Raw genomic sequence first — 18,546 nt, 5'->3', positions numbered from 1 at the left:
TGTAACAGAATAAATAGGATTTGCTACAGTGGAGAGTTTTGCAAGATTTGATACTTGGGTTTCATAGGTGGAAGTAAAAAATTTTTAAAATTGCCTCCTTATTTTTTATTTTCAGGGTCCATAAAACCAGAATTAATAGACAGACACTGTGAAATGCCCCCAAAAAGCAGAATGCAGCCAAAGGAGGATGTCTTTTAAGCAGTTCAGCCGTTTTTTGGAATTTCCTCTGGGTGATGGAAATCACCTTTGGTTTGATACAAGAGACCAGCCAGAGTCTCAGCAGACACAGGTGATGTCTTGGACAGACTTGCCATGAGCCCAGCTGGAAATACAAACCCCAAAATAACTGAAATATTGCTGAGTGTGTCCTCGAGTGCCCGTGGAAAGGGGAAGCACTTGGGGACGGATGTTCAGTGTGAGGCTGTTTGTATTTGGTGAGGTCATTGCTAAAGATCCGTGCAGCAGGAAAACTCAGCCTTTGGGAGTGACCTTTATCAGCCCTGAGACGTTTGGAGGTTTAATCCTGCAGGACTTTGGAGTTTAGTCTTGTCTGCAGGATTTCATTCCTGTCTGGATTCCATTTCCTGGCAGATCCTTCCCAGCCCTCCACGGAGTCGTCTGTGGCCATCTGAGCATTTCCAGAGCTGTGCCAAGGGCTGAATGAGCTGGATTCCAGGCTCAAATCCACTGCCTTCAGCTCAGCAAACTGCAGAACGTGTCAACACAACCACTCCAAGGCTTTTTTCCCCTTCCTGCGCTCGCCGCAGCTCCGGTGCTGCCCGATCAGCAGCGCTGTGGCAATTAATATTTATAATCCCTGAATAAAACAGCACTTGTGTGTACCTGAGAGACCATCTGGGGCTCCAGGCCCCGGCCACGCACCTGAGATCAGCACGGCTGTGGCCCTGCTGGGGGTGAGCCCAGGAGGGGAAGGAGCTGGGGCTGTTTCCCTGGAGAGCCCCTGGCTCTGGATCCCTCCTTCCTTCATTAGTTACCAGAGCACATCATCCTCATCCTTCAGGGCCAAGCTGCAGGCTTATTATGGTTTTTTTTCCTTTTAGTCTGGAGTCTTTTATCACTGCTCTGTGCATTTATTACCAGGCTTTTCTTGGTTGTGACCTTGGCTTTGATGGTTTTCCACCTTTTGGATACAAATGTCTTAATTTGGGCGTGGTTTGCAGGGAGAGATGGCTCTAGGATTATTATTCTTTAAATGCACCTTGATTTATTTCTTTCAGTGGGTTTTTTTTTTGGTTATTCTTTTTTTATTTTTTTTTTCTTAATCCTGCAAAGGTGCTCAGTAGCCATTTGGACACAGATGCCTCCCAATTAACAATTAATGTATGCATGTGCAAAGATGCCTGTCAATGAATAATGCATGGCCGTAAGTAGCCTGGCCATTGGGTTTGGCCAGCAAAAAAAATATTACATATGGATCATCCCGAGGGCCCCAAACCACACATAAAAAACGTATTATCAGGTGGAGACAGCCCCGTCCGAGCTATTGTGTGCTGCTCTTACCTTTGTGACAGGCTGGCTCCGTCCCCAGGGTGTCCCCAGGATCGGGTGGGCCCTGCCCGAAGCAGCCCCTCGGGAATGACCCCAGCCCTTGGAGCGGCTCGTTGAGCTCCAAAGCCCGGGGAATAAGTCGCAGAGATGCGGGACAGGCGGAGCAGGAGGTGGGATGGAGGCCAGCAGCGAGGGACAGCGGGGCCGGGCCGAGCCGGGCGCGGTGGTGCTGAAGGGACAGCGCCGGGCCCCGCGTCCGCCTGACCCCTGCCCGCTCCCGTGTGCCCACCGTCCTTCCTCTTCATCTTCCTCTCTTCCCCATCTTCCCCATCTCCTCTGTGCCGCACCTCTCCTCGCCCTCTATCCCCGCTCTGCTCCCCAGCCTCGCTCTGCGCCCATCTGTTCTCCATCCCCCATTCCCCCTTAGCCCCCATCTCCTCTCTGCCCCCACCTCTGCTCGCCCCATCTCCCCTTTGACCATCTCCCCTTTGACCATCTCCCCCTCAGCCCCCATCTTCTCTCTACCCCATCTCTCCTTTCCTCCCCATCGCCCCTCTGCTCCCATCTGACCCTGTGCTCGGTGTCCCCTCTGCCCAGTGTCCCCTGTGCCCGGTGTCCCCTCTGCCCGGTGTCCCCTCTGCTCCCATCTGACCCTCTGCCCAGTGTCTCCTCTGCCCAGTGTCCCCTGTGCCCGGTGTCCCCTGTACCCCGTGTCCCCTCTGCCTGGTGTCCCCTCTGCCCGGTGTCCCCTGTGCCCCGTGTCCCCTCTGCCCAGTGTCCCCTGTGCCCGGTGTCCCCTGTGCCCGGTGTCCCCTGTGCCCGGTGTGCCCTGTGCCCGGTGTCCCCTCTGCCCCGTGTCCCCTCTGCTCCCATCTGACCCTTTGCCCCGTGTCCCCTGTGCCCGGTGTCCCCTCTGCCCCGTGTCCCCTGTGCCCGGTGTGCCCCGTGTCCCCTGTGCCCGGTGTCCCCTCTGCCCCGTGTCCCCTGTGCCCGGTGTCCCCTGTGCCCCGTGTCCCCTGTGCCCGGTGTGCCCAGTGTCCCCTGTGCCCGGTGTCCCCTGTGCCCGGTGTCCTCTGTGCCCGGTGTCCCCTGTGCCCGGTGTCCCCTGTGCCGGGTGTCCCCTGTGCCCGGTGTCCCCTGTGCCCGGTGTCCCCTCTGCCCGGTGTCCCCTGTGCCCGGTGTCCCCTGTGCCCCGTGTCCCCTGTGCTCGGTGTCCCCTGTGCCCCGTGTCCCCTGTGCCCAGTGTCCCCTGTGCCCGGTGTCCCTTGTGCCCCGTGTCCCCTGTGCCCGGTGTCCCCTCTGCCCCGTGTCCCCTCTGCCCGGTGTCCCCTCTGCCCGGTGTCCCCTGTGCCCGGTGTCCCCTGTGCCCGGTGTGCCCGGTGTCCTCTGTGCCCGGTGTCCCCTGTGCCCTGTGTCCCCTCTGCCCCGTGTCCTCTGTGCCCGGTGTCCCCTGTGCCCGGTGTCCCCTGTGCCCGGTGTGCCCGGTGTCCTCTGTGCCCGGTGTCCCCTGTGCCCTGTGTCCCCTCTGCCCCGTGTCCTCTGTGCCCGGTGTCCCCTGTGCCCGGTGTCCCCTGTGCCCGGTGTGCCCGGTGTCCCCTGTGCCCGGTGTCCCCTGTGCCCCGTGTCCCCTGTGCCCGGTGTCCTCTGTGCCCGGTGTCCCCTGTGCCCTGTGTCCCCTCTGCCCGGTGTCCCCTGTGCCCGGTGTCCCCTGTGCCCGGTGTCCCCTGTGCCCTGTGTCCCCTCTGCCCCGTGTCCTCTGTGCCCGGTGTCCCCTGTGCCCGGTGTCCCCTGTGCCCGGTGTCCCCTGTGCCCGGTGTGCCCGGTGTCCCCTGTGCCCGGTGTCCCCCAGCCCCTCTCGGCGCCGTGGCAGGCTCGCTGTCGCTGTCACCAGGGGCAGGAGCTCACGGGGCCGCTGTGTCTCTCCTGTTCAGAGCTGCCCTGGCCGCAGATCTCCCGCAGCAGGGCCCGGGGTCTCCTGCCACTGCCGAGGCTTCAGTCCCTCGCAAGGTCACTCATTTCGGCTCCCGGAGGTAAGTGCCGCTCGCCAGCTCGTTTTCCTCTGTCCCCCCGTTCCCACCCCGTGTCCCATCTGTCTGTGTGTCCCCTCCTGTCCCCGGTGCCATCCATCCATCAGCCCCTTTGTGCCCCTGAGGAGGGGCTGCAGCAGGCACAGCCGAGCCCCGGGAGTGACCCGCGGCCGCTCCCGCCCTGCGGAGAGAGGAACAATGGTCCTCCCGGGGCTCTCCGGCATCGCCGGGCTGCGGGAACCGGCTGCGGGAGAGGCAGGGAGCCTGTGTGCCCCGGCCGAGGGGACAGCGGCCCGGGAGGAGGTGAGCGGTGCCCGGGCTGCTGGAACAGCGAGATGTACGGCGGGGGAAGGGGAGGAGGAGAGGGTGGGTGTGATGGGGGCTGCTGCTCCAACCTGCTCCAGTCCATTTGCCAGTTCATCACTCGCATCACTTCCGGAGCACTCCTCAGTTTCTGCTGCAGAGTGAGCTTTTTTTTTTTTTTTTTTTTTTTTTTTTTCCTCATCTCTCCTTCTCTCCCTCCCTTCCCCATCTGGATGCCGGGAACTTGAAGCCTCCTCCCTTTTTTCGCAGCGGGATCTGCCCCATCCTTTGCCTCAACTTTGCGCTGCATCAGAGAGGCAGCGAGCCACAGGCTCGTGGTGCCGATGGGGGCAGGGGACCTGCCGGCCACAGCCCTTTGCAGCTGATGTTGCCGTGTCTTTAGGACCCAGATCCGTCCCTTTCCTATCGCTTCCCCCTTTTTTTTTCCCTCTCCTGTCGGTGTGTGTGAGTGTGTGTGCGCTGCGTGTGCAGCATCCTCCCGCTCACCGCTGTTGTTCTCCCCCCGGAGCAGGGAGCCCACCCCAGCCCCAGCCATGGCCGAGAAGAAGCAGAACGGCAGACAAGGCGAGGAGGAAGAAGTGCCAGCCTTCTTTAAAAACCTAGGCTCGGGCAGTCCCAAGCCCCGGCAGAAATTCTGTGGCATGTTCTGCCCTGTGGAAGGCTCCCTGGAGAACAAGACCATCGACTTCGACTCGCTGTCGGTGGGCCGCGGGTGTAACAAAGTGGTGGCCAAGCAGAAGGACGTTGCCCACCTGGGTCCCGATGCTCCGTCCGTCTATCCCAAGCAGAGCGGACAGGGAAGGGAACCATCTGTTGAATTCGGCAGAAAGGTGGAGATCAGGAGTGCCACGGGGAAGGAGGCGCTGCAGAACCTCAATGACAAGGTGGGTGCATATAGAGAGAGAGAGATCTATGGATAGATCTATTTATATAGAGTGCGGGTGAACAGGAGCACGCTGCAGAGAGGATGGATGCTCTCTCTCCACCTGCAGCCGCCGGTTTTTATGTCCCTGCATGCGTGTGGCATCCCCGGGCAGCAGCATCTCTCTGTCACGCTGTCCCTGTGCTCCCTGCACGGCTGAGAGAGGGGGGTACAAGAAAAAAAGAAGACCCCTTTCAGCCTGCACCCACAAACGCCCCGCCCTGCCCTCCTGTCTGGGGAGAAACAGCGACTTTTTAATTTTTTTTTTTAAATTTTTTTTTTTTTCATGTTGTTGTTTGTTCAGCGATTCCCCCAGCAGGGAGGTAGGGAAATGCCCCACCCAGGCAGGGAATGCAGCTCACGGAACACAAACGCGATTGTGAGCGAAAGGAGCATCAATTGAGCCTCCACCTACCGGGCTCAAATCCCTGCGGGCTTCTCCCGGGGGACACTCGTGGTCCTGCTCCGGGGGAGGACAGGAGTGACCCCGGGAGCTGCATCTCAGTGTCCGTGTTCAGCCAGAGCTGCTGGCTGCAGTGGGGATTTGATTTTTTTTTTTTGACTCGGGAAGATCTGGGACTTTCACAGCAATGTGGCATGCTCGTAGCAACCCAGAACTCCTCCCGGGATTTTTAAAGACTGCCGCAGAATCCTTCTCGTTTTCTGGATTTGTCAGGGTGTGATTAAAGCGCATCCTCTTCCAGAGGCAACCCCCAGTGAACCCATAGATCTGCCCGTGCCCAGCTGCTCTCCTCCACAGACGGATTTAAAGCAGCTTTACTCAGCCGTGAGGCAGGAAATTCTCAGTGCACACCTCTGACAATGCTGGCAGAGGCTGGAAGAGCAGGAATGAATGAAGGAATGAATGAATGAAGCACCCAGCAGCAGCCTGCTGAACTCCTGGTGTGGTGCAGGAGTTTGAGCAGTGGGTGTAGAGCAGCTCTTTTCTTCTGGAAGCTGTTCCTAGGAGGTGCCTTCTGCTTTTTAATCCTGAGATGGGCTGTGTGTGCTGGGCAGAAATCCTCCTGGAATTCAGAATTAGGCTCGTTCACCACTTCCTCCTGATTCCAGAAAGGTGAAATAGAACTGGAGGTAATATAGGAATACAAAAGAATAAAATGTATTAGTTATAAAATATAAACTCGAGGCTCACCCTGCTCAGGCCAGCCCCTGCTGCAGTGACCTGAGGGCTCTATCCATCCCTCATTCCACATGTGAACCACTTCTTTTGCAAAGAGCTCACAGAATTTCAGGTTTCCCACACGCCAGCCCCACTGAGCAGGAGGAGGATGTGCTGCTCCACGTTGCTCCAAACCTGGTTTCTCAAACCCAAACAAAAAAAAATTGGCCCCTACAGATGCCTGAGGTTTGCTCTGATCAGGCTGGTGTGTCTACTAATGGAGTAACTTCCCATGATTAATTAGTCTTGTTGGATGATTCAAGGTGCATTTCAAGAATAAAGGGTTTTTTCATCTTGGGGAGTCAAAGGTTCTCCAAGTCATGACATTTCAAGAGCTAATTTTGGACAACTTGATGTCCTGTGGGACATAAGTATAGGCAGGGTATACATTAACTCTGAAAAGATCAATTCTTTTCTGATTAAATGGTACCAGCATAATAAAAATGTAAGTGCAACATTGTGCAAAATCAGAATCCGCTGAGAACAGTAACAATATTTTTTAAAGTGTGTTTTTTGGGGTTCTATTTTAATGATTGTTGCCTAAATGTTAAGGGAGGGGATGGAATAAGGGGTACAAAACATTGGAGTTGTTTCTCATTAGCCTTCCCTGACGCTGATGCCAGTGGATGGTGTTGTGAGGGGTGGTGAGCATTGGGATAAGTGAAGTCTCTTGGGATAAATGTCATGCTATGGATTGGGAATTTATTGCAGGAATGTCTGAGCTTTGGTTTTCCAGCTGGCTGCACCCACGGCTCGAATCAATGGTTAAACCCTCAGCAAGTAAAATTGGCTTTATGGGTTTAAAACTCAGTCATCCTTTCTCTCACTTACAGAAAGATCTTGTCTTAATCCCCTCTGAAATAGTTAACAAAGCAACGTGGACAAGCCATTTTTTAATATTTTTTTTTTCTCTGAGGTCTCAACTGTCAAGAGGATAAAAAAGGGGATGTGATTAGTCCACTTTAAATTGCGATATATTGTTCTGTGGGGCAAGAGAAGGGCAATCAAACCTCTCTGTGTCTGTCCTGCCTGGGACATTCTGACATCTATCACGGGTCACCCCTGGGCTCTGCTGCATCATAATTCAGAGTTAACATCAGCTCTGGAGACACCAGGAGGGCTCAGCCTCAGCTCCAGCAGTGTTTTCGTGGCTCTGTCTCTGGTGGCCAATTCAACAGGTCTGCAGCTCAAGCTCTGCTGCTTCCAGCTGCCAGGCCCTGGAGAAGTGACTGTGCTGCTGTTTCCCAGCTGGACTTTCTCCTCTGCCCTCTTTGGGCTGTTCCTGGAGCTGCTGGTGGCCCGAGGCTCGACCCCAACGTTGGGATGTGCCAAGAGCTTCATCCTGAGCTCTGGGATTCCTTCAATGAGGCCCCAGGGCCTTGGGCTGGCTCTCAGGAGCTGCTGGGCACCTGCAAGATCCTTTTCTGCAGTGGGAACGATTTACCCACGGGATAATCCAGGTTGGAAAAGCTCTGCAAGACCATCAGGTCTGAGCTGTGCCCGGTCCCCACCTTGTCACAAGTGTCACATCCAGGAGTCCCTTGGACACCTCTAGGATGGGGATCCAAACCTCCCTGGGCAGTTCCCATTCCTGAGCACCTTTTCCATGGGGAAATTCCTGCTGCTGTCCCCCCTGAGGCTCCCCTGGCCCAGCCTGAGGCCGTTCCCTCTGCCCCTGTCCCTGTGCCCTGGGAGCAGATCCCAAATCCCGCGGCTGTCCCCTCCTGGCAGGGACTTGTGCAGAGCCACAGGGTCCCCCCTGAGCTCCTTTTCTCCAGCTGAGCCCCTTCCCAGCTCCCTCAGCCCCTCCTGGGGCTCCAGACCCTTCCCCAGCTCCGTTGCCCACCAGCTCTGCTTTGTAGTCAGTGCAGATGGTTCCTGGTCCCAGATCAGGAACTGCTGGAAGGGTATTCCAGGCAATATTCCCCTTTTCCAGGCAATATTTCCCTTTTCCAGGCAATATTTCCCTTTTCCAGGCAATATTTCCCTTTTCCAGGCAATATTCCCCTTTCCCTTTCATGACCAGCCTTGAAAGAGGGATATTCATCTGAGGTTTGAAAAACTTTGGCCATCGCTTTCTTGAGCTGGGTCGTTTCTCCTCGAGTATTTCTCGGATTTCCCACCTCTGTCATTGCTGTTCCTTCTGTCTTTGTCACCTGATGACATTTTTGGGACAGTGACAGTGTTTTAGGGGACATCTATAGAGAAAAGGAAGGTTGAATTGCAGGAGAGATCACAAGGATTTTGATCTGGTTTGCAGACAGCCTGAGGAGCTGCTCAGACCCTTCAACACCAGCACAAAACCTGGAATCCTGGATCTCTCCTTCATTTGCCATCTCGTTTTTACTCCAGTGCTTCGGGTGTTTCCCCTGTGCACCTTTACTTTATTCCTTTAGGCTTTATTCCTTTTTTTTTTGCCTCCCTTAAAGCAGCTCCTGGCCTTTGGGAAGCCCAGAGCAGTAAACTGCTGGCCTAACCCAACAAAGCCAATCATAAAAAATAACAGCAGGGAATAAACAGACAGTAGGGAAAACGCTTTTCTTTTAGAATTGATAGGAGGGGACTCTCGTGCCAAACACTGTCATGAGGCTTGTGACATGACTGGACTTCTTCCTAAAACCTCAAAGCTCTCAGGATCGTGGTTGTTCATTCCTGGAGAGAAATAATGAATAACAGGATGTTGTTGAGAGCTCAAATAATCACAGACTCTGGAACATTAATGGAACTGTTGTCTAAAAACAAAGGAGCTGTTCCAGACAGCTGGAAATGCAGTCTTGAGTTTAATTTGTTACAATGCCTGTAATTTTTCCAGCCTTGTTTCTACAATCATTTGCTTGCAAAATAATCGTAAGGGAGGATGGTTTGCACGTTCTTCCAGTGGGTCAGGATGGTTTGGGGGAAAAAAAAACAACAAACCCAACTAACTGTGAGGAGAAAAAATGCCAAAGTCTTCTTAACTTCTTCTCAAAGCCATCCTCCTGCACAGCTGCTGCTCCACACTCCCAGTGGGTGTCTCGTGGAGCGGTTTTACATGCAGAATTTACTCACGCCACACTTCCATGCAGGAATGAGCCAGGGATTTTGATTCAGGGCCAACGTATTCTTTGGGTTAAAGATTGGATGGGGAAAATCGAAATGCTTGGAGCCAGATGCTCACTTTGGAGCTGAGGGAGGTTTTATCTCCAGGGGTAAATGCAATTATTGGCACATGGAGGTGGCGGTTTGGTCATTTAACAGCCCCCAGCTGGTTTTAGCAGGTGCTGAGGGGTCATTTAGGGTTTGTCTGAGGTTTTTTACCTGCAGGGCTGTGTCTGACTCCCTCCATCACCCACCTGTCCTGGGTTGTTGTTGTAAAGTTGGGAAATGACGTTGTCCACAAAATTCAGGTGGAGTTGGGGCCACGTGTCCTCTCAGCTTATAAACACCAAGCATTTGGGAGCAGAAAACCACCAAAAGCCAAACCTCTTGGCACTTGTGTGTGCTTATCAATGGCCTGCTCTGTGATCTCCTCCCAGGGAGCAGGAATGACTCTCAGGCTGGGAGAACAGAGGTCAAAATTCTGGTTTTTGATGTTTTTTTTTTTTTTCCCTGAGTCATGATCATCCTGCACCTCTGAGGAAGGCAAAGCCAGCTGGCACCGGCAGGGACAGGAGAGCCTGATGCTGTGCCCTGTAGGTTTGTGGGGAAGGAGAAGATTTTATAATGATAAAAAGCTGTACAATCATTGAAAACAGCCATTTGTAACCCCTACCCACAGTTTCCACGAGGCTGGAGGTGCCAGGGGATGAAAGGGAGGGACAGTGACAGCGAGCCCTGAATGCCCCATGCCTCTGTTCCAGAAATTCTGCATTTAGCTGGAGTGCAGGGCAGGGCAGGATGTGACTGTGAGTGCTTTGGAGAGAATAGCACCTTTTTTTTTTTTTTTTTTGTGAATTATCCAACCCCTGACAGAGCAAGGTTCTGTCTAGAACCCTGAAGAGAGCCTGGTTCATTCATGATGGGGAATTAACTCTGCTGGGATTGTGTAAGGACAATTCACATCACGGTGCTCAGGACATTTCCTCTAAGAAACAATAACAGCCGTCTTAAAATGCTATTTTTGAGCCTGCTGAAAGGTCCTCTGGATATAAAAAAAAGGAAAATCGATGAGAAGGTTAATTTTAATTTGCAGATCGAATGCACATTTTGATTGACCTGTTTGTGTGGGTAGAAAGTGAATCTTTCCCTCATAAAACCCGATAGTCTGTATGCAAAAAAACCAAAAAACCAAACCAAACCCCACCTAATCAAGTTGTTTCTCTGGGAAGTTGTATGATTTTTACCTTCTCATAGTAACATATTTGACCCTCCCCCATGGTCATTTCTACACCATGACTCCTAATTTTAATTTTCTTGCCGTTGTCAGCTCCCCTCAGTAATTTAATTTACAGCGATTTAAAAAGGACTGTTCTCCCAAAATGTTTTGGGAAGGACAGATGTGACTCCTCCCTACACTTCCCAGGGTGCAGGAGGTCCCTGGATAATGGAAAACTCCTTCCAAGCCACTGAGAGTCAGAGCTGATGCAACAATTGGCATTGGCAGGATGGTGACAGAAAATTAGAGCCTCATGGGTGAACTGCTGAAAGCTCTTTTGGCCCAGTTTAAGCCAAATCCATCTCTGATCCCTCTTCTCATTCGGTTTTAAAATGGATATTTCCATTTGCAGGTTTTTTAATTTCAATGGCAAAACGCCATCGTGGACACACCTTTAAGTGTTCAGTAGGAGTAGAGGCAATTTGGGTGTTGCAGAAATTCCGTGGGTTTTGTTGCCATTACACTAAAATTCCACAAAGGAAGAAACTCCTTTTAATTATTTCTTTTCCCAATCATCCAGTAACTCCACAGTGGGAATAATTTTTTTTTTTTCCAACTGCTTTCTGGTCGCTCACAGAATCCCTGAGTTAAGATTCAGAGCTGCTGTAAATTGATTGCCACGGATGCCTGTGCTGGTTTATTTCAGCATAGATTTATTTTGATTATTTTAGCATAGATTATCACTGCACAGAGATTCTCGTATTCCTGTGCCATTTTCCCTCTAGACCTTTGCAGGATATAAATTTAGGCATAGATATATTCCTTTAATGTGAATATATATGAATATCCTGGCCAAAATTCCCCCAAATACCCGAAGCCTGAGGATGGGTCAGGGACACTCTTGTCCTGCCCTTTATTAGCATTGATTAGGCAGTGCTCATTAATGTGATACCTGTAATTTCAGCCCGTTCAGCCCTCTGTGTGCATTAATGGAGCTGTGGAAGATAAAGTGCATCAGCATTATCCAGAAACCCCATCACTTCCCACAAGATCCTGGCACTGCTGCAGTGCCTGGATCCAGAATTTAAAGAGGAAGTTCAATTTTCTCCTTGTAACAAAGGACCCAACTCCTGCCCCTGATGTTTCATAAAGAGTTACTTTTCTTCATTAACTTGTTTTTAACTTGTGGGGGAATTTGTGCAGAAGCTAGAGATGTACCAGAGGAATTACTCAGAGAATCATGGAATGGTTTGGTTTGGAAAGAACCTTAAAACTCCTCCAGTTCCAACCCCCTGCCATGGGCAGAGACACCTTCCATGGGACCAGATTGCTCTGTCAGAACCAACCCAGAAATGCACCTCAATAATTTCAGGTTGTTCCTCAGTTGTTCTCATGCCAACACTGTCCATGAGCTCTTCTCCTCCTCCCTGATCATCTCCCCTCCTGTGAGATTATCCAAGAGGCAGTTTCCATTCCTCACTGCAAGGTGAAATAAGCCAGTTTGCAACTACAGTCATTTTAAAATTACATTCATTTGAAAATTACGTATTTTTTGATAAAAAATTATTATTGCTATTATTTTAGCAATCGTCTTATTGCTAAAAGCAAAGACTGTTGGGTGTGGTGTAATGGAGCTAAGGGACACACTCGGGAGCTCCATTCTGGTCCTAAATCATGGAAGTTTTACAAATTTGGTGCTGAGTAGATGTTGCATCTTCAACAACTGTGGTTTTGCAGCCCTTTAATCTCTGCATTTATTTCATTCTGTACTACTCAGGTTCTTGCAGCAAGGTGCTGAGAAAGACAAGCCCAGAGTGACCTGAAGGTTGGTTATTGGTTATTTCTGAGCCTAGGCACTGCTGGATCCAAGTTATGGAATATTTGATTAGGAGATACTCAGCATTCAAGAACTGCTGCTCTGGATTATGTGCAGTAGGAAACCTTTTTAAAATAAGAATTTAAAATGAAATGGTTGTGTTTGGACGGCTGAGATGGGCTCTGGGTGTGTTGCTGACCCACTGCCCAAGGCCTGGGTGCCAGCTCCCAACCTTGGGCAGTGTGGGATTCCTCCCTGGTACTTTCCTACCAGCCAAAAAAAAGGCATGGAACCACTCAGATATCAAACAGAGGAGGAAAACGAGCATCAAAGAGAAAAAAAAGGAAAAGGAACAGTAGCACTTTCTAAATTTAGAGACCTGATGTAGATTCTCGCTGCCGTGTTCTGAGCAAAAATATGCTTAGGTTTCAAAACTTCTTCACACACACATCAGAGGCTCAGGATAACTCACTCAGGGTTGTCTACTCTAATCATTAAATCCAAATAAACCCTACAGGCTGGCAAATTAATCGTTTTGCCACTGTCACAACGAGCCTCATTTTCATCTGTTGCTAATTGGATATTAACTGATTGACATGTCAGCTCAAGTGTTGTGTGATCCTCTACCAGTTTTTCTACCAGGAAAAACTCCTTCACTATTTTCCTTAGAGCTTCCTGTGAAGAAATGGACATAAAGGGTCCTGATAGGAGTCTGTTTGAACAGATGTTGTCTTTATAATGATTTATTGCTCTCCTAGACCAAAGGTTTCATCTCTTACTGGTTGTGCACGGTGAGTTTGGGTACGCAGAGATGACAATTTGGGGTGTGTGTGTGTGAGATGTCAAATTCATCACAAGGGAGGGAAGAAGGTAAGTCTTAAATCGTTAATTATCAGTAATAACCTTGAAGCAGAAGTGAGGTTTTGGCATTGAGTTCTCCAAAAAAAAAAGTGTGTTGTACCTTACCCCAGCGCAGCTGATGTCAGAGGAACCTGCCTGGATCCCTTCCCTGCACTGCCAACAACCAGGAGATATTTATGTCATTTAACACATTTCTTTCCTCGAAGTACCATCTTTAAGGAGTTCAGGGAACTGGGAAATTTGACTCCAAGGGTGACTGAGACATGGAGCACGGAGCATGGAGTAGTCAGGACTGGCCCCGAGAGGAGCCCCACGCCCGGGTGTGGAGCTCTGAGCCCACATTTCCCTGGCACTAAAGCTTCAGGTCAGTGACCACAGGTGGGGCTTGGATCCGGGCTGGATTTTCTGGAAAAAGACTAGGAAAAACAAAGGAGAGGGAGAGGTTTCAAATAGTCATTTCTCTCCCCCCTCAATTTGTTAATTGGGAGAGGCAAGGAAGGATGGGGTAGGACAAAGAAGATGGAAAGCAGCGAGTTCCTCACTGGGCATCCTCTGCTCTTCTCATGAGAGGGGAATGGGGGATCGGGAATGGGGATCGGGAATGGGGTATTGGGAATGGGGTAATGGGAATGGGGTACCGGGAATGGGGGATCGGGAATGGGGTAATGGGAATGGGGTATTGGGAATGGGGTAATGGGAATGGGGTACCAGGAATGGGGGATCGGGAATGGGGTACAGGGAATGGGGTAATGGGAATGGGGTATTGGGAATGGGGTATTGGGAATGGGGTAATGGGAATAGGGTAATGGGAATGGGGTACAGGGAATGGGGGTTCGGGAATGGGGTACCGAGAATAGGGTACCGGGAATGGGGTACCAGGAATGGGGTACCGGGAATGGGGGATCGGGAATGGGGGATCGGGAATGGGGTATTGGGAATGGAGGATCGGGAATGGGGGATCGGGAATGGGGTACAGGGAACGGGGGATTGGCAATGGGGTGTCCACAGCCCCGGGAATTGTGGGGTCGCTCCTTCTCCTACACGGGGGAATCCGCCCCGCCGGGGGATGCATGGGGATGTCCGCACACCCAGGGATGGAGGGATCATCACCGCTCCTCCCGGGGGATCTCACAGCCCCGGCGGGGATTAAAACGGGCTCATTTCGCAGAGCCCCGCGGCTGCCCCGCCCAGCGCCGCAGCTTCGCTAACCCGGAGCCCCCGGGAAGCGTGGCGGTGGGAGCAGGGGTGGGGCCAGGCGATGCCTGGCGTATCCCAACGCGTTCCGCTCCGTGTATCCCGACATAACCCGAGATATCCCGATAGATCCCGCCGCACCCCGACACCTCCCGCTCCGCGTCCCCGCTCCCGCGCGCGCCGCCGCCGGGACCGCGCCGCCCCTCCCACCGCTCATTTGCATACCGCCGCGTCCCCCGCTCTCCCATTGGGCGCAGCCCAGCGTTGATTTACATATCCGCGAGCGCTTAGCCAATGGCGCGGCACGCTGGGTGGGCGGGGCCTGGCGGCGGCTGGGGGGCGCATGCGCAGCTCTCGCCCCGTCGCCGTTCGAGGCTGGGCCGGGCTTGGCCGGGGCTGGGCCGGGGCTGGGCCGGGCTTTACCGGGGCTGGGCCGGGCTTGGCCGGGGCTGGGCCGGGCTTGGCCGGGGCTGGGCCGGGCTTTACCGGGGCTGGGCCGGGCTCCGGGCACAGGGAAGAAAGGGAGACGCTCGGGGCTGCCTGCTTCTCCCGTTGCTGCCATTGCGGAGAGCCCGGATCGCCTCCCGCGCCGCGCCGCGCCCCCCCCCGCTCCCCTTCCCTGGCATCGCAGTGATTTGGCCTCGGGAGATTTTTTTTTTTTTTTTTTTTGGTCTTTTTTTTTTTTTTTTTTTTTTTTTTTTTTTGCCTTCCCCATCTACGTCCTGGTGAAGGGGAGGTCGCGGAGCGGTTGCTGCGCGGGAGACAATAGCGGTGCAGCAGCCGCCGCGCTACTCTTTTTAAAAACAGGAAAAAAATATATCTATATCTAACATTACTGAATAAATCCATCGGGGGTTGAGATCTCCCAAGATGTCTTATCAAGGGAAGAAAAACATTCCGCGGATCACGGTGAGTGGAGCGGCGGGGAAGGGGGAGGGGATGGAGCCCTTTGTGTGCCGGAGCGATGCGGGGCTGGGGCAGGATAATGGGATCAGGGATAATGCGGCGCTTCCTGTGCTGCAGCGCCCGGGGGGGGTCTGCTGAGCCGGGCTGGGCTGTGCCGAGCCGGGCTGGGCTGTGCTGTGCCGGGCTGGGCTGTGCTGTGCCGGGCTGGGCTGTGCTGTGCCGGGCTGGGCTGTGCTGAGCCGGGCTGGGCTGTGCTGAGCCGGGCTGGGCTGTGCCGAGCCGGGCTGGGCTGTGCCGAGCCGGGCTGGGCTGTGCCGAGCCGGGCTGGGCTGTGCTGGGCTGTGCTGAGCCGGGCTGGGCTGTGCCGAGCCGGGCTGGGCTGTGCCGAGCCGGGCTGGGCTGTGCCGAGCCGGGCTGGGCTGTGCCGAGCCGGGCTGGGCTGTGCCGAGCCGGGCTGGGCTGTGCCGTGCCGGGCTGGGCTGTGCCGAGCCGGGCTGGGCTGTGCCGAGCCGGGCTGGGCTGTGCCGAGCCGGGCTGGGCTGTGCCGAGCCGGGCTGGGCTGGGCTGTGCCGGGCTGGGCTGGGCTGTGCTGAGCCCCCGGCCCGGGGGACGATTCGGCGGCATCGCCCCGGCGGAGCACCGCGACCCCCGAGCGGGGGCTGTGCCCGGGGAAGGGTCCCTGCCTTGGGGCTGTGCCCAGGGAGCGGTCCCTACCCTCGGTGCATCCCCGGAGGGGCTCTCTCAGCCCCGGTTCTGTGCCCGGTGAACGGTCCCAGCCCCGGTTCTGTGCCCAGGGAGCGGTCCCAGCCCCGGTTCTGTGCCCGGGAGAGGCTCGGTCCGTGTCCCGGTTCTGTGCCCAGGGAGCGGTCCCAGCCCGGTTCTGTGCCCGGGAGGGGCTCGGTCCCAGCCCGGTTCTGTGCCCGGTGAACGGTCCCAGCCCCGGTTCTGTGCCCAGGGAGCGGTCCGTGTCCCGGTTCTGTGCCCGGGAGAGGCTCTCCCAGCCCCGGGGCTCCATCCCCGCCCGCCCCAACCCCTCCGAAGGGCGGCTCCGGGAAAAGGAGCGGGGGGATCAACTCGAGCCCCCCAATCCCGGCTTGGGCAGACGCTGGGGATTTTCCAGGATCGGCCTTTTTTTTCGCCGGGAAGCTCCTGGCCAGGCGCAGGTTCGGGTGCGATCCCGGCGGCGCGGGGAAGGAGCTGTTATATAAACGCCTCCCTCGGTCTCCGTGCTGTGGCCGCCGATTTAGGGCAGGTATTGCACATCCAAGGGTACCAACTTTGGGTTACGTAACGTACCCTCGGCTAACGGGCTGCTGGAGGCGCTGGTTTTTTATTTTATTCGTGTTTTTTTGGACGCAGGAGTTGTTCATCCTTGGCTGCGGTTCCTCACCTTCCCCGCGGACACACCCTTCCTCATCCTCGGGGGCAGGAAAAGGAGCTCTGGGGCTTTGGCGTGTCAGGTTTGGGCAGGATCGCTGCCTTGGACAATTAGCAGGGCTTAAGGGAAGGCAGGGGATGTGTAAAAATGGTTCCTGATAAACAGAGCATCTTTTTTTATTATTTATTTTTTTATTTTTTATTTTTAATAATTATTTTTTTTTTCTCTCTGCAAAAAGGCAGTCAGTTTCCCTTTTTGAGAGAGCTCGGTGGTAAGGAGTTTAAAAAGCTGCCCGTGTTTTAAAGGGCGATGGAGGTTCCTGCTGAATCCCTGTCACAGGCCAGGAGCAGCATGACGCATTTTTCTCCTGCCTGAACGCTCTGATTTCTGTTCTGTGCACCCAATCCTCCTGCAAAGGGGTAGGGAAAAAAAGAAAAAAAAATCAGATTCTGCTCCTGTTTGCTGCTGTGCAAACCTGGGATTACCAGGCGAGGCTGAGGCTGGGAAAAGGAGGATAATGGATGTGTGGCTGCCCTGGTTTTGCTGCTGAATAGACACAGATTTGGTGGCAGGCCCTCGCAGGGATGCGAGCTGCGTGTGCTTTTGTCTCCAGGGCGGCTGAGATGAGTGGGAGGATTGGTCCTGAGCTCAGAGCCCTCTCCAGAGCCCCAGCAGCAGCCCTGCTTACTGCCAGAAGCATCATTAAAATGCTCCAGGCTGCGGTTTTGTGGCCACTTTACATAGATTTTTTTTTTTCTTTTCTCCTGCTTTAATTGATGTGTGTGAGGACTTGGGTTATTGGTGATATCCATGGCCAGGTTTTTCCATTTTTAATGGCATGAGGAGGCTGCACTGGAGGTGGGCATCAGCACTGCAGTCTTTCTGCAAATGGTGAAGATGCAGGACAGTTTGCTGGAGAGGCTGAAAGACAAGTGGGTTTTTCACACCCCACTCATTAATTCACTCAGGTTTATCGGCGTTTGCAGCAGCTCCTACATTGAAATTTTGGGGGTTTCTTTGTATTTGGAAATCCGTGGCGTTATCCAGGGGAAGTCTCCACTGCAGCAGGAGGAGGAAGGAGAAAAGGAAGGGAGATGGACTTAACCATCTCCTAGTTATTAAAGGTATAAATCAGGATGTAAGGGGATAAATCACTCTCTGGTGCAATCCATGGAGCCCTTTTGGTGTTAAAAGAGGCGTGTCAATTGAGAATTGGGTGCTCCAACTCCTCAGTTTTATTATGAGGGATTTGGGAAAATGTCTGATTGTTCCTTCTGTGTGACCTCAAAATCAGGGCTGTGACCATCGCTGTCGCTGTTTTATAGGTATTTTTCTATAAGTTCTTATATAGATTTTTCTATAAGTCCACGGCACCTCTGGGATAAAAATCCAGCTTTTGATTTCCCCAGCCTTTGGCTGTGCTGGGGTCACTTTCTTCTCTTCCAAAGGTGTTTTTTGTGAGGAGGAAAAAAAAAGACTCAGAGTAAGTACAAGCACAGATCTGAACGCCAAAGGTGTGGTTTAAAGCAGAGACTCACAACACGTATGTGCTTCGCTTTAAATATTCATCTGCTCTAAAAATGCATCTGTGATGTGGGGAATGGAGGAACCAGGGGGATGTAGCAGCCACTTTTAACCCTCCTCCCCATCAGGAGCTCTGCAGTGGGTTTCACTCTTGTTTATGACTACTGCAACAACAACAAAAAAAACCCAACCCCAAACCCACCATTTGTTTTTGATCTATAATCTTGCAGAAGCAAGCTGTAACCTGGGCTGGGAGAAAATCACAGTGCCTGATAGCTGCCTTTTTATAATTACCTTCCTGTTCCTGCCAAACTGTCTTCTAATTTGAGGAGATTTTAATAACCGCTCTGTGCATCCTTCCCTTAACCTTAATTTGCTGGATGCAGATTTTCCATCTGGTTCTGCAGCGGTGCTCTGGATCCACTGCATTGAAACATCCCCTGAACTGGACCAAAGGAGGTTGTTTGTGTTGTGTAACCCCTGGCAACAGACTTTTGGGCCATTTCCCTGACAGCAGTTGACTCAACGTCGAGCCAAGCAGTGACTCCACTGTGTGGGTGCACAGAGGAAATTTTTGCGTACGACCAAGGCAGGAAAAAAAAAAAAAAAAT

General features: G+C 53.1%; 1 protein-coding gene across 2 annotated transcripts in view; it reads left to right on the top strand.

Annotated features, from left to right (window-relative positions):
- The first annotated feature begins 4,378 nt into the window (after window positions 1-4,378).
- DPYSL2 (dihydropyrimidinase like 2) overlaps window positions 4,379-18,546 on the top strand; it is a 59,449-nt gene continuing 45,281 nt past the window's right edge. Inside the window, exon 1 of one of the 2 annotated variants that reach the window (XM_066337246.1) lies at window positions 4,379-4,744. In XM_066337246.1, coding sequence (XP_066193343.1) covers window positions 4,394-4,744 — 351 coding nt within the window. In that variant the 5' untranslated portion in view covers window positions 4,379-4,393. Of the gene's footprint in view, window positions 4,745-14,623; window positions 15,037-18,546 lie in introns of those variants that run through there. The other variant, XM_066337245.1, reaches the window with a different exon arrangement.

The sequence above is a fragment of the Sylvia atricapilla genome, chromosome 28 (assembly GCF_009819655.1).
Source record: "Sylvia atricapilla isolate bSylAtr1 chromosome 28, bSylAtr1.pri, whole genome shotgun sequence".
In the NCBI taxonomy this organism is placed as follows: domain Eukaryota; kingdom Metazoa; phylum Chordata; class Aves; order Passeriformes; family Sylviidae; genus Sylvia; species Sylvia atricapilla.
The sequence above is the reverse complement of the archived record's forward strand: the minus strand, read 5'-3'. Positions and strand labels throughout refer to the sequence as shown.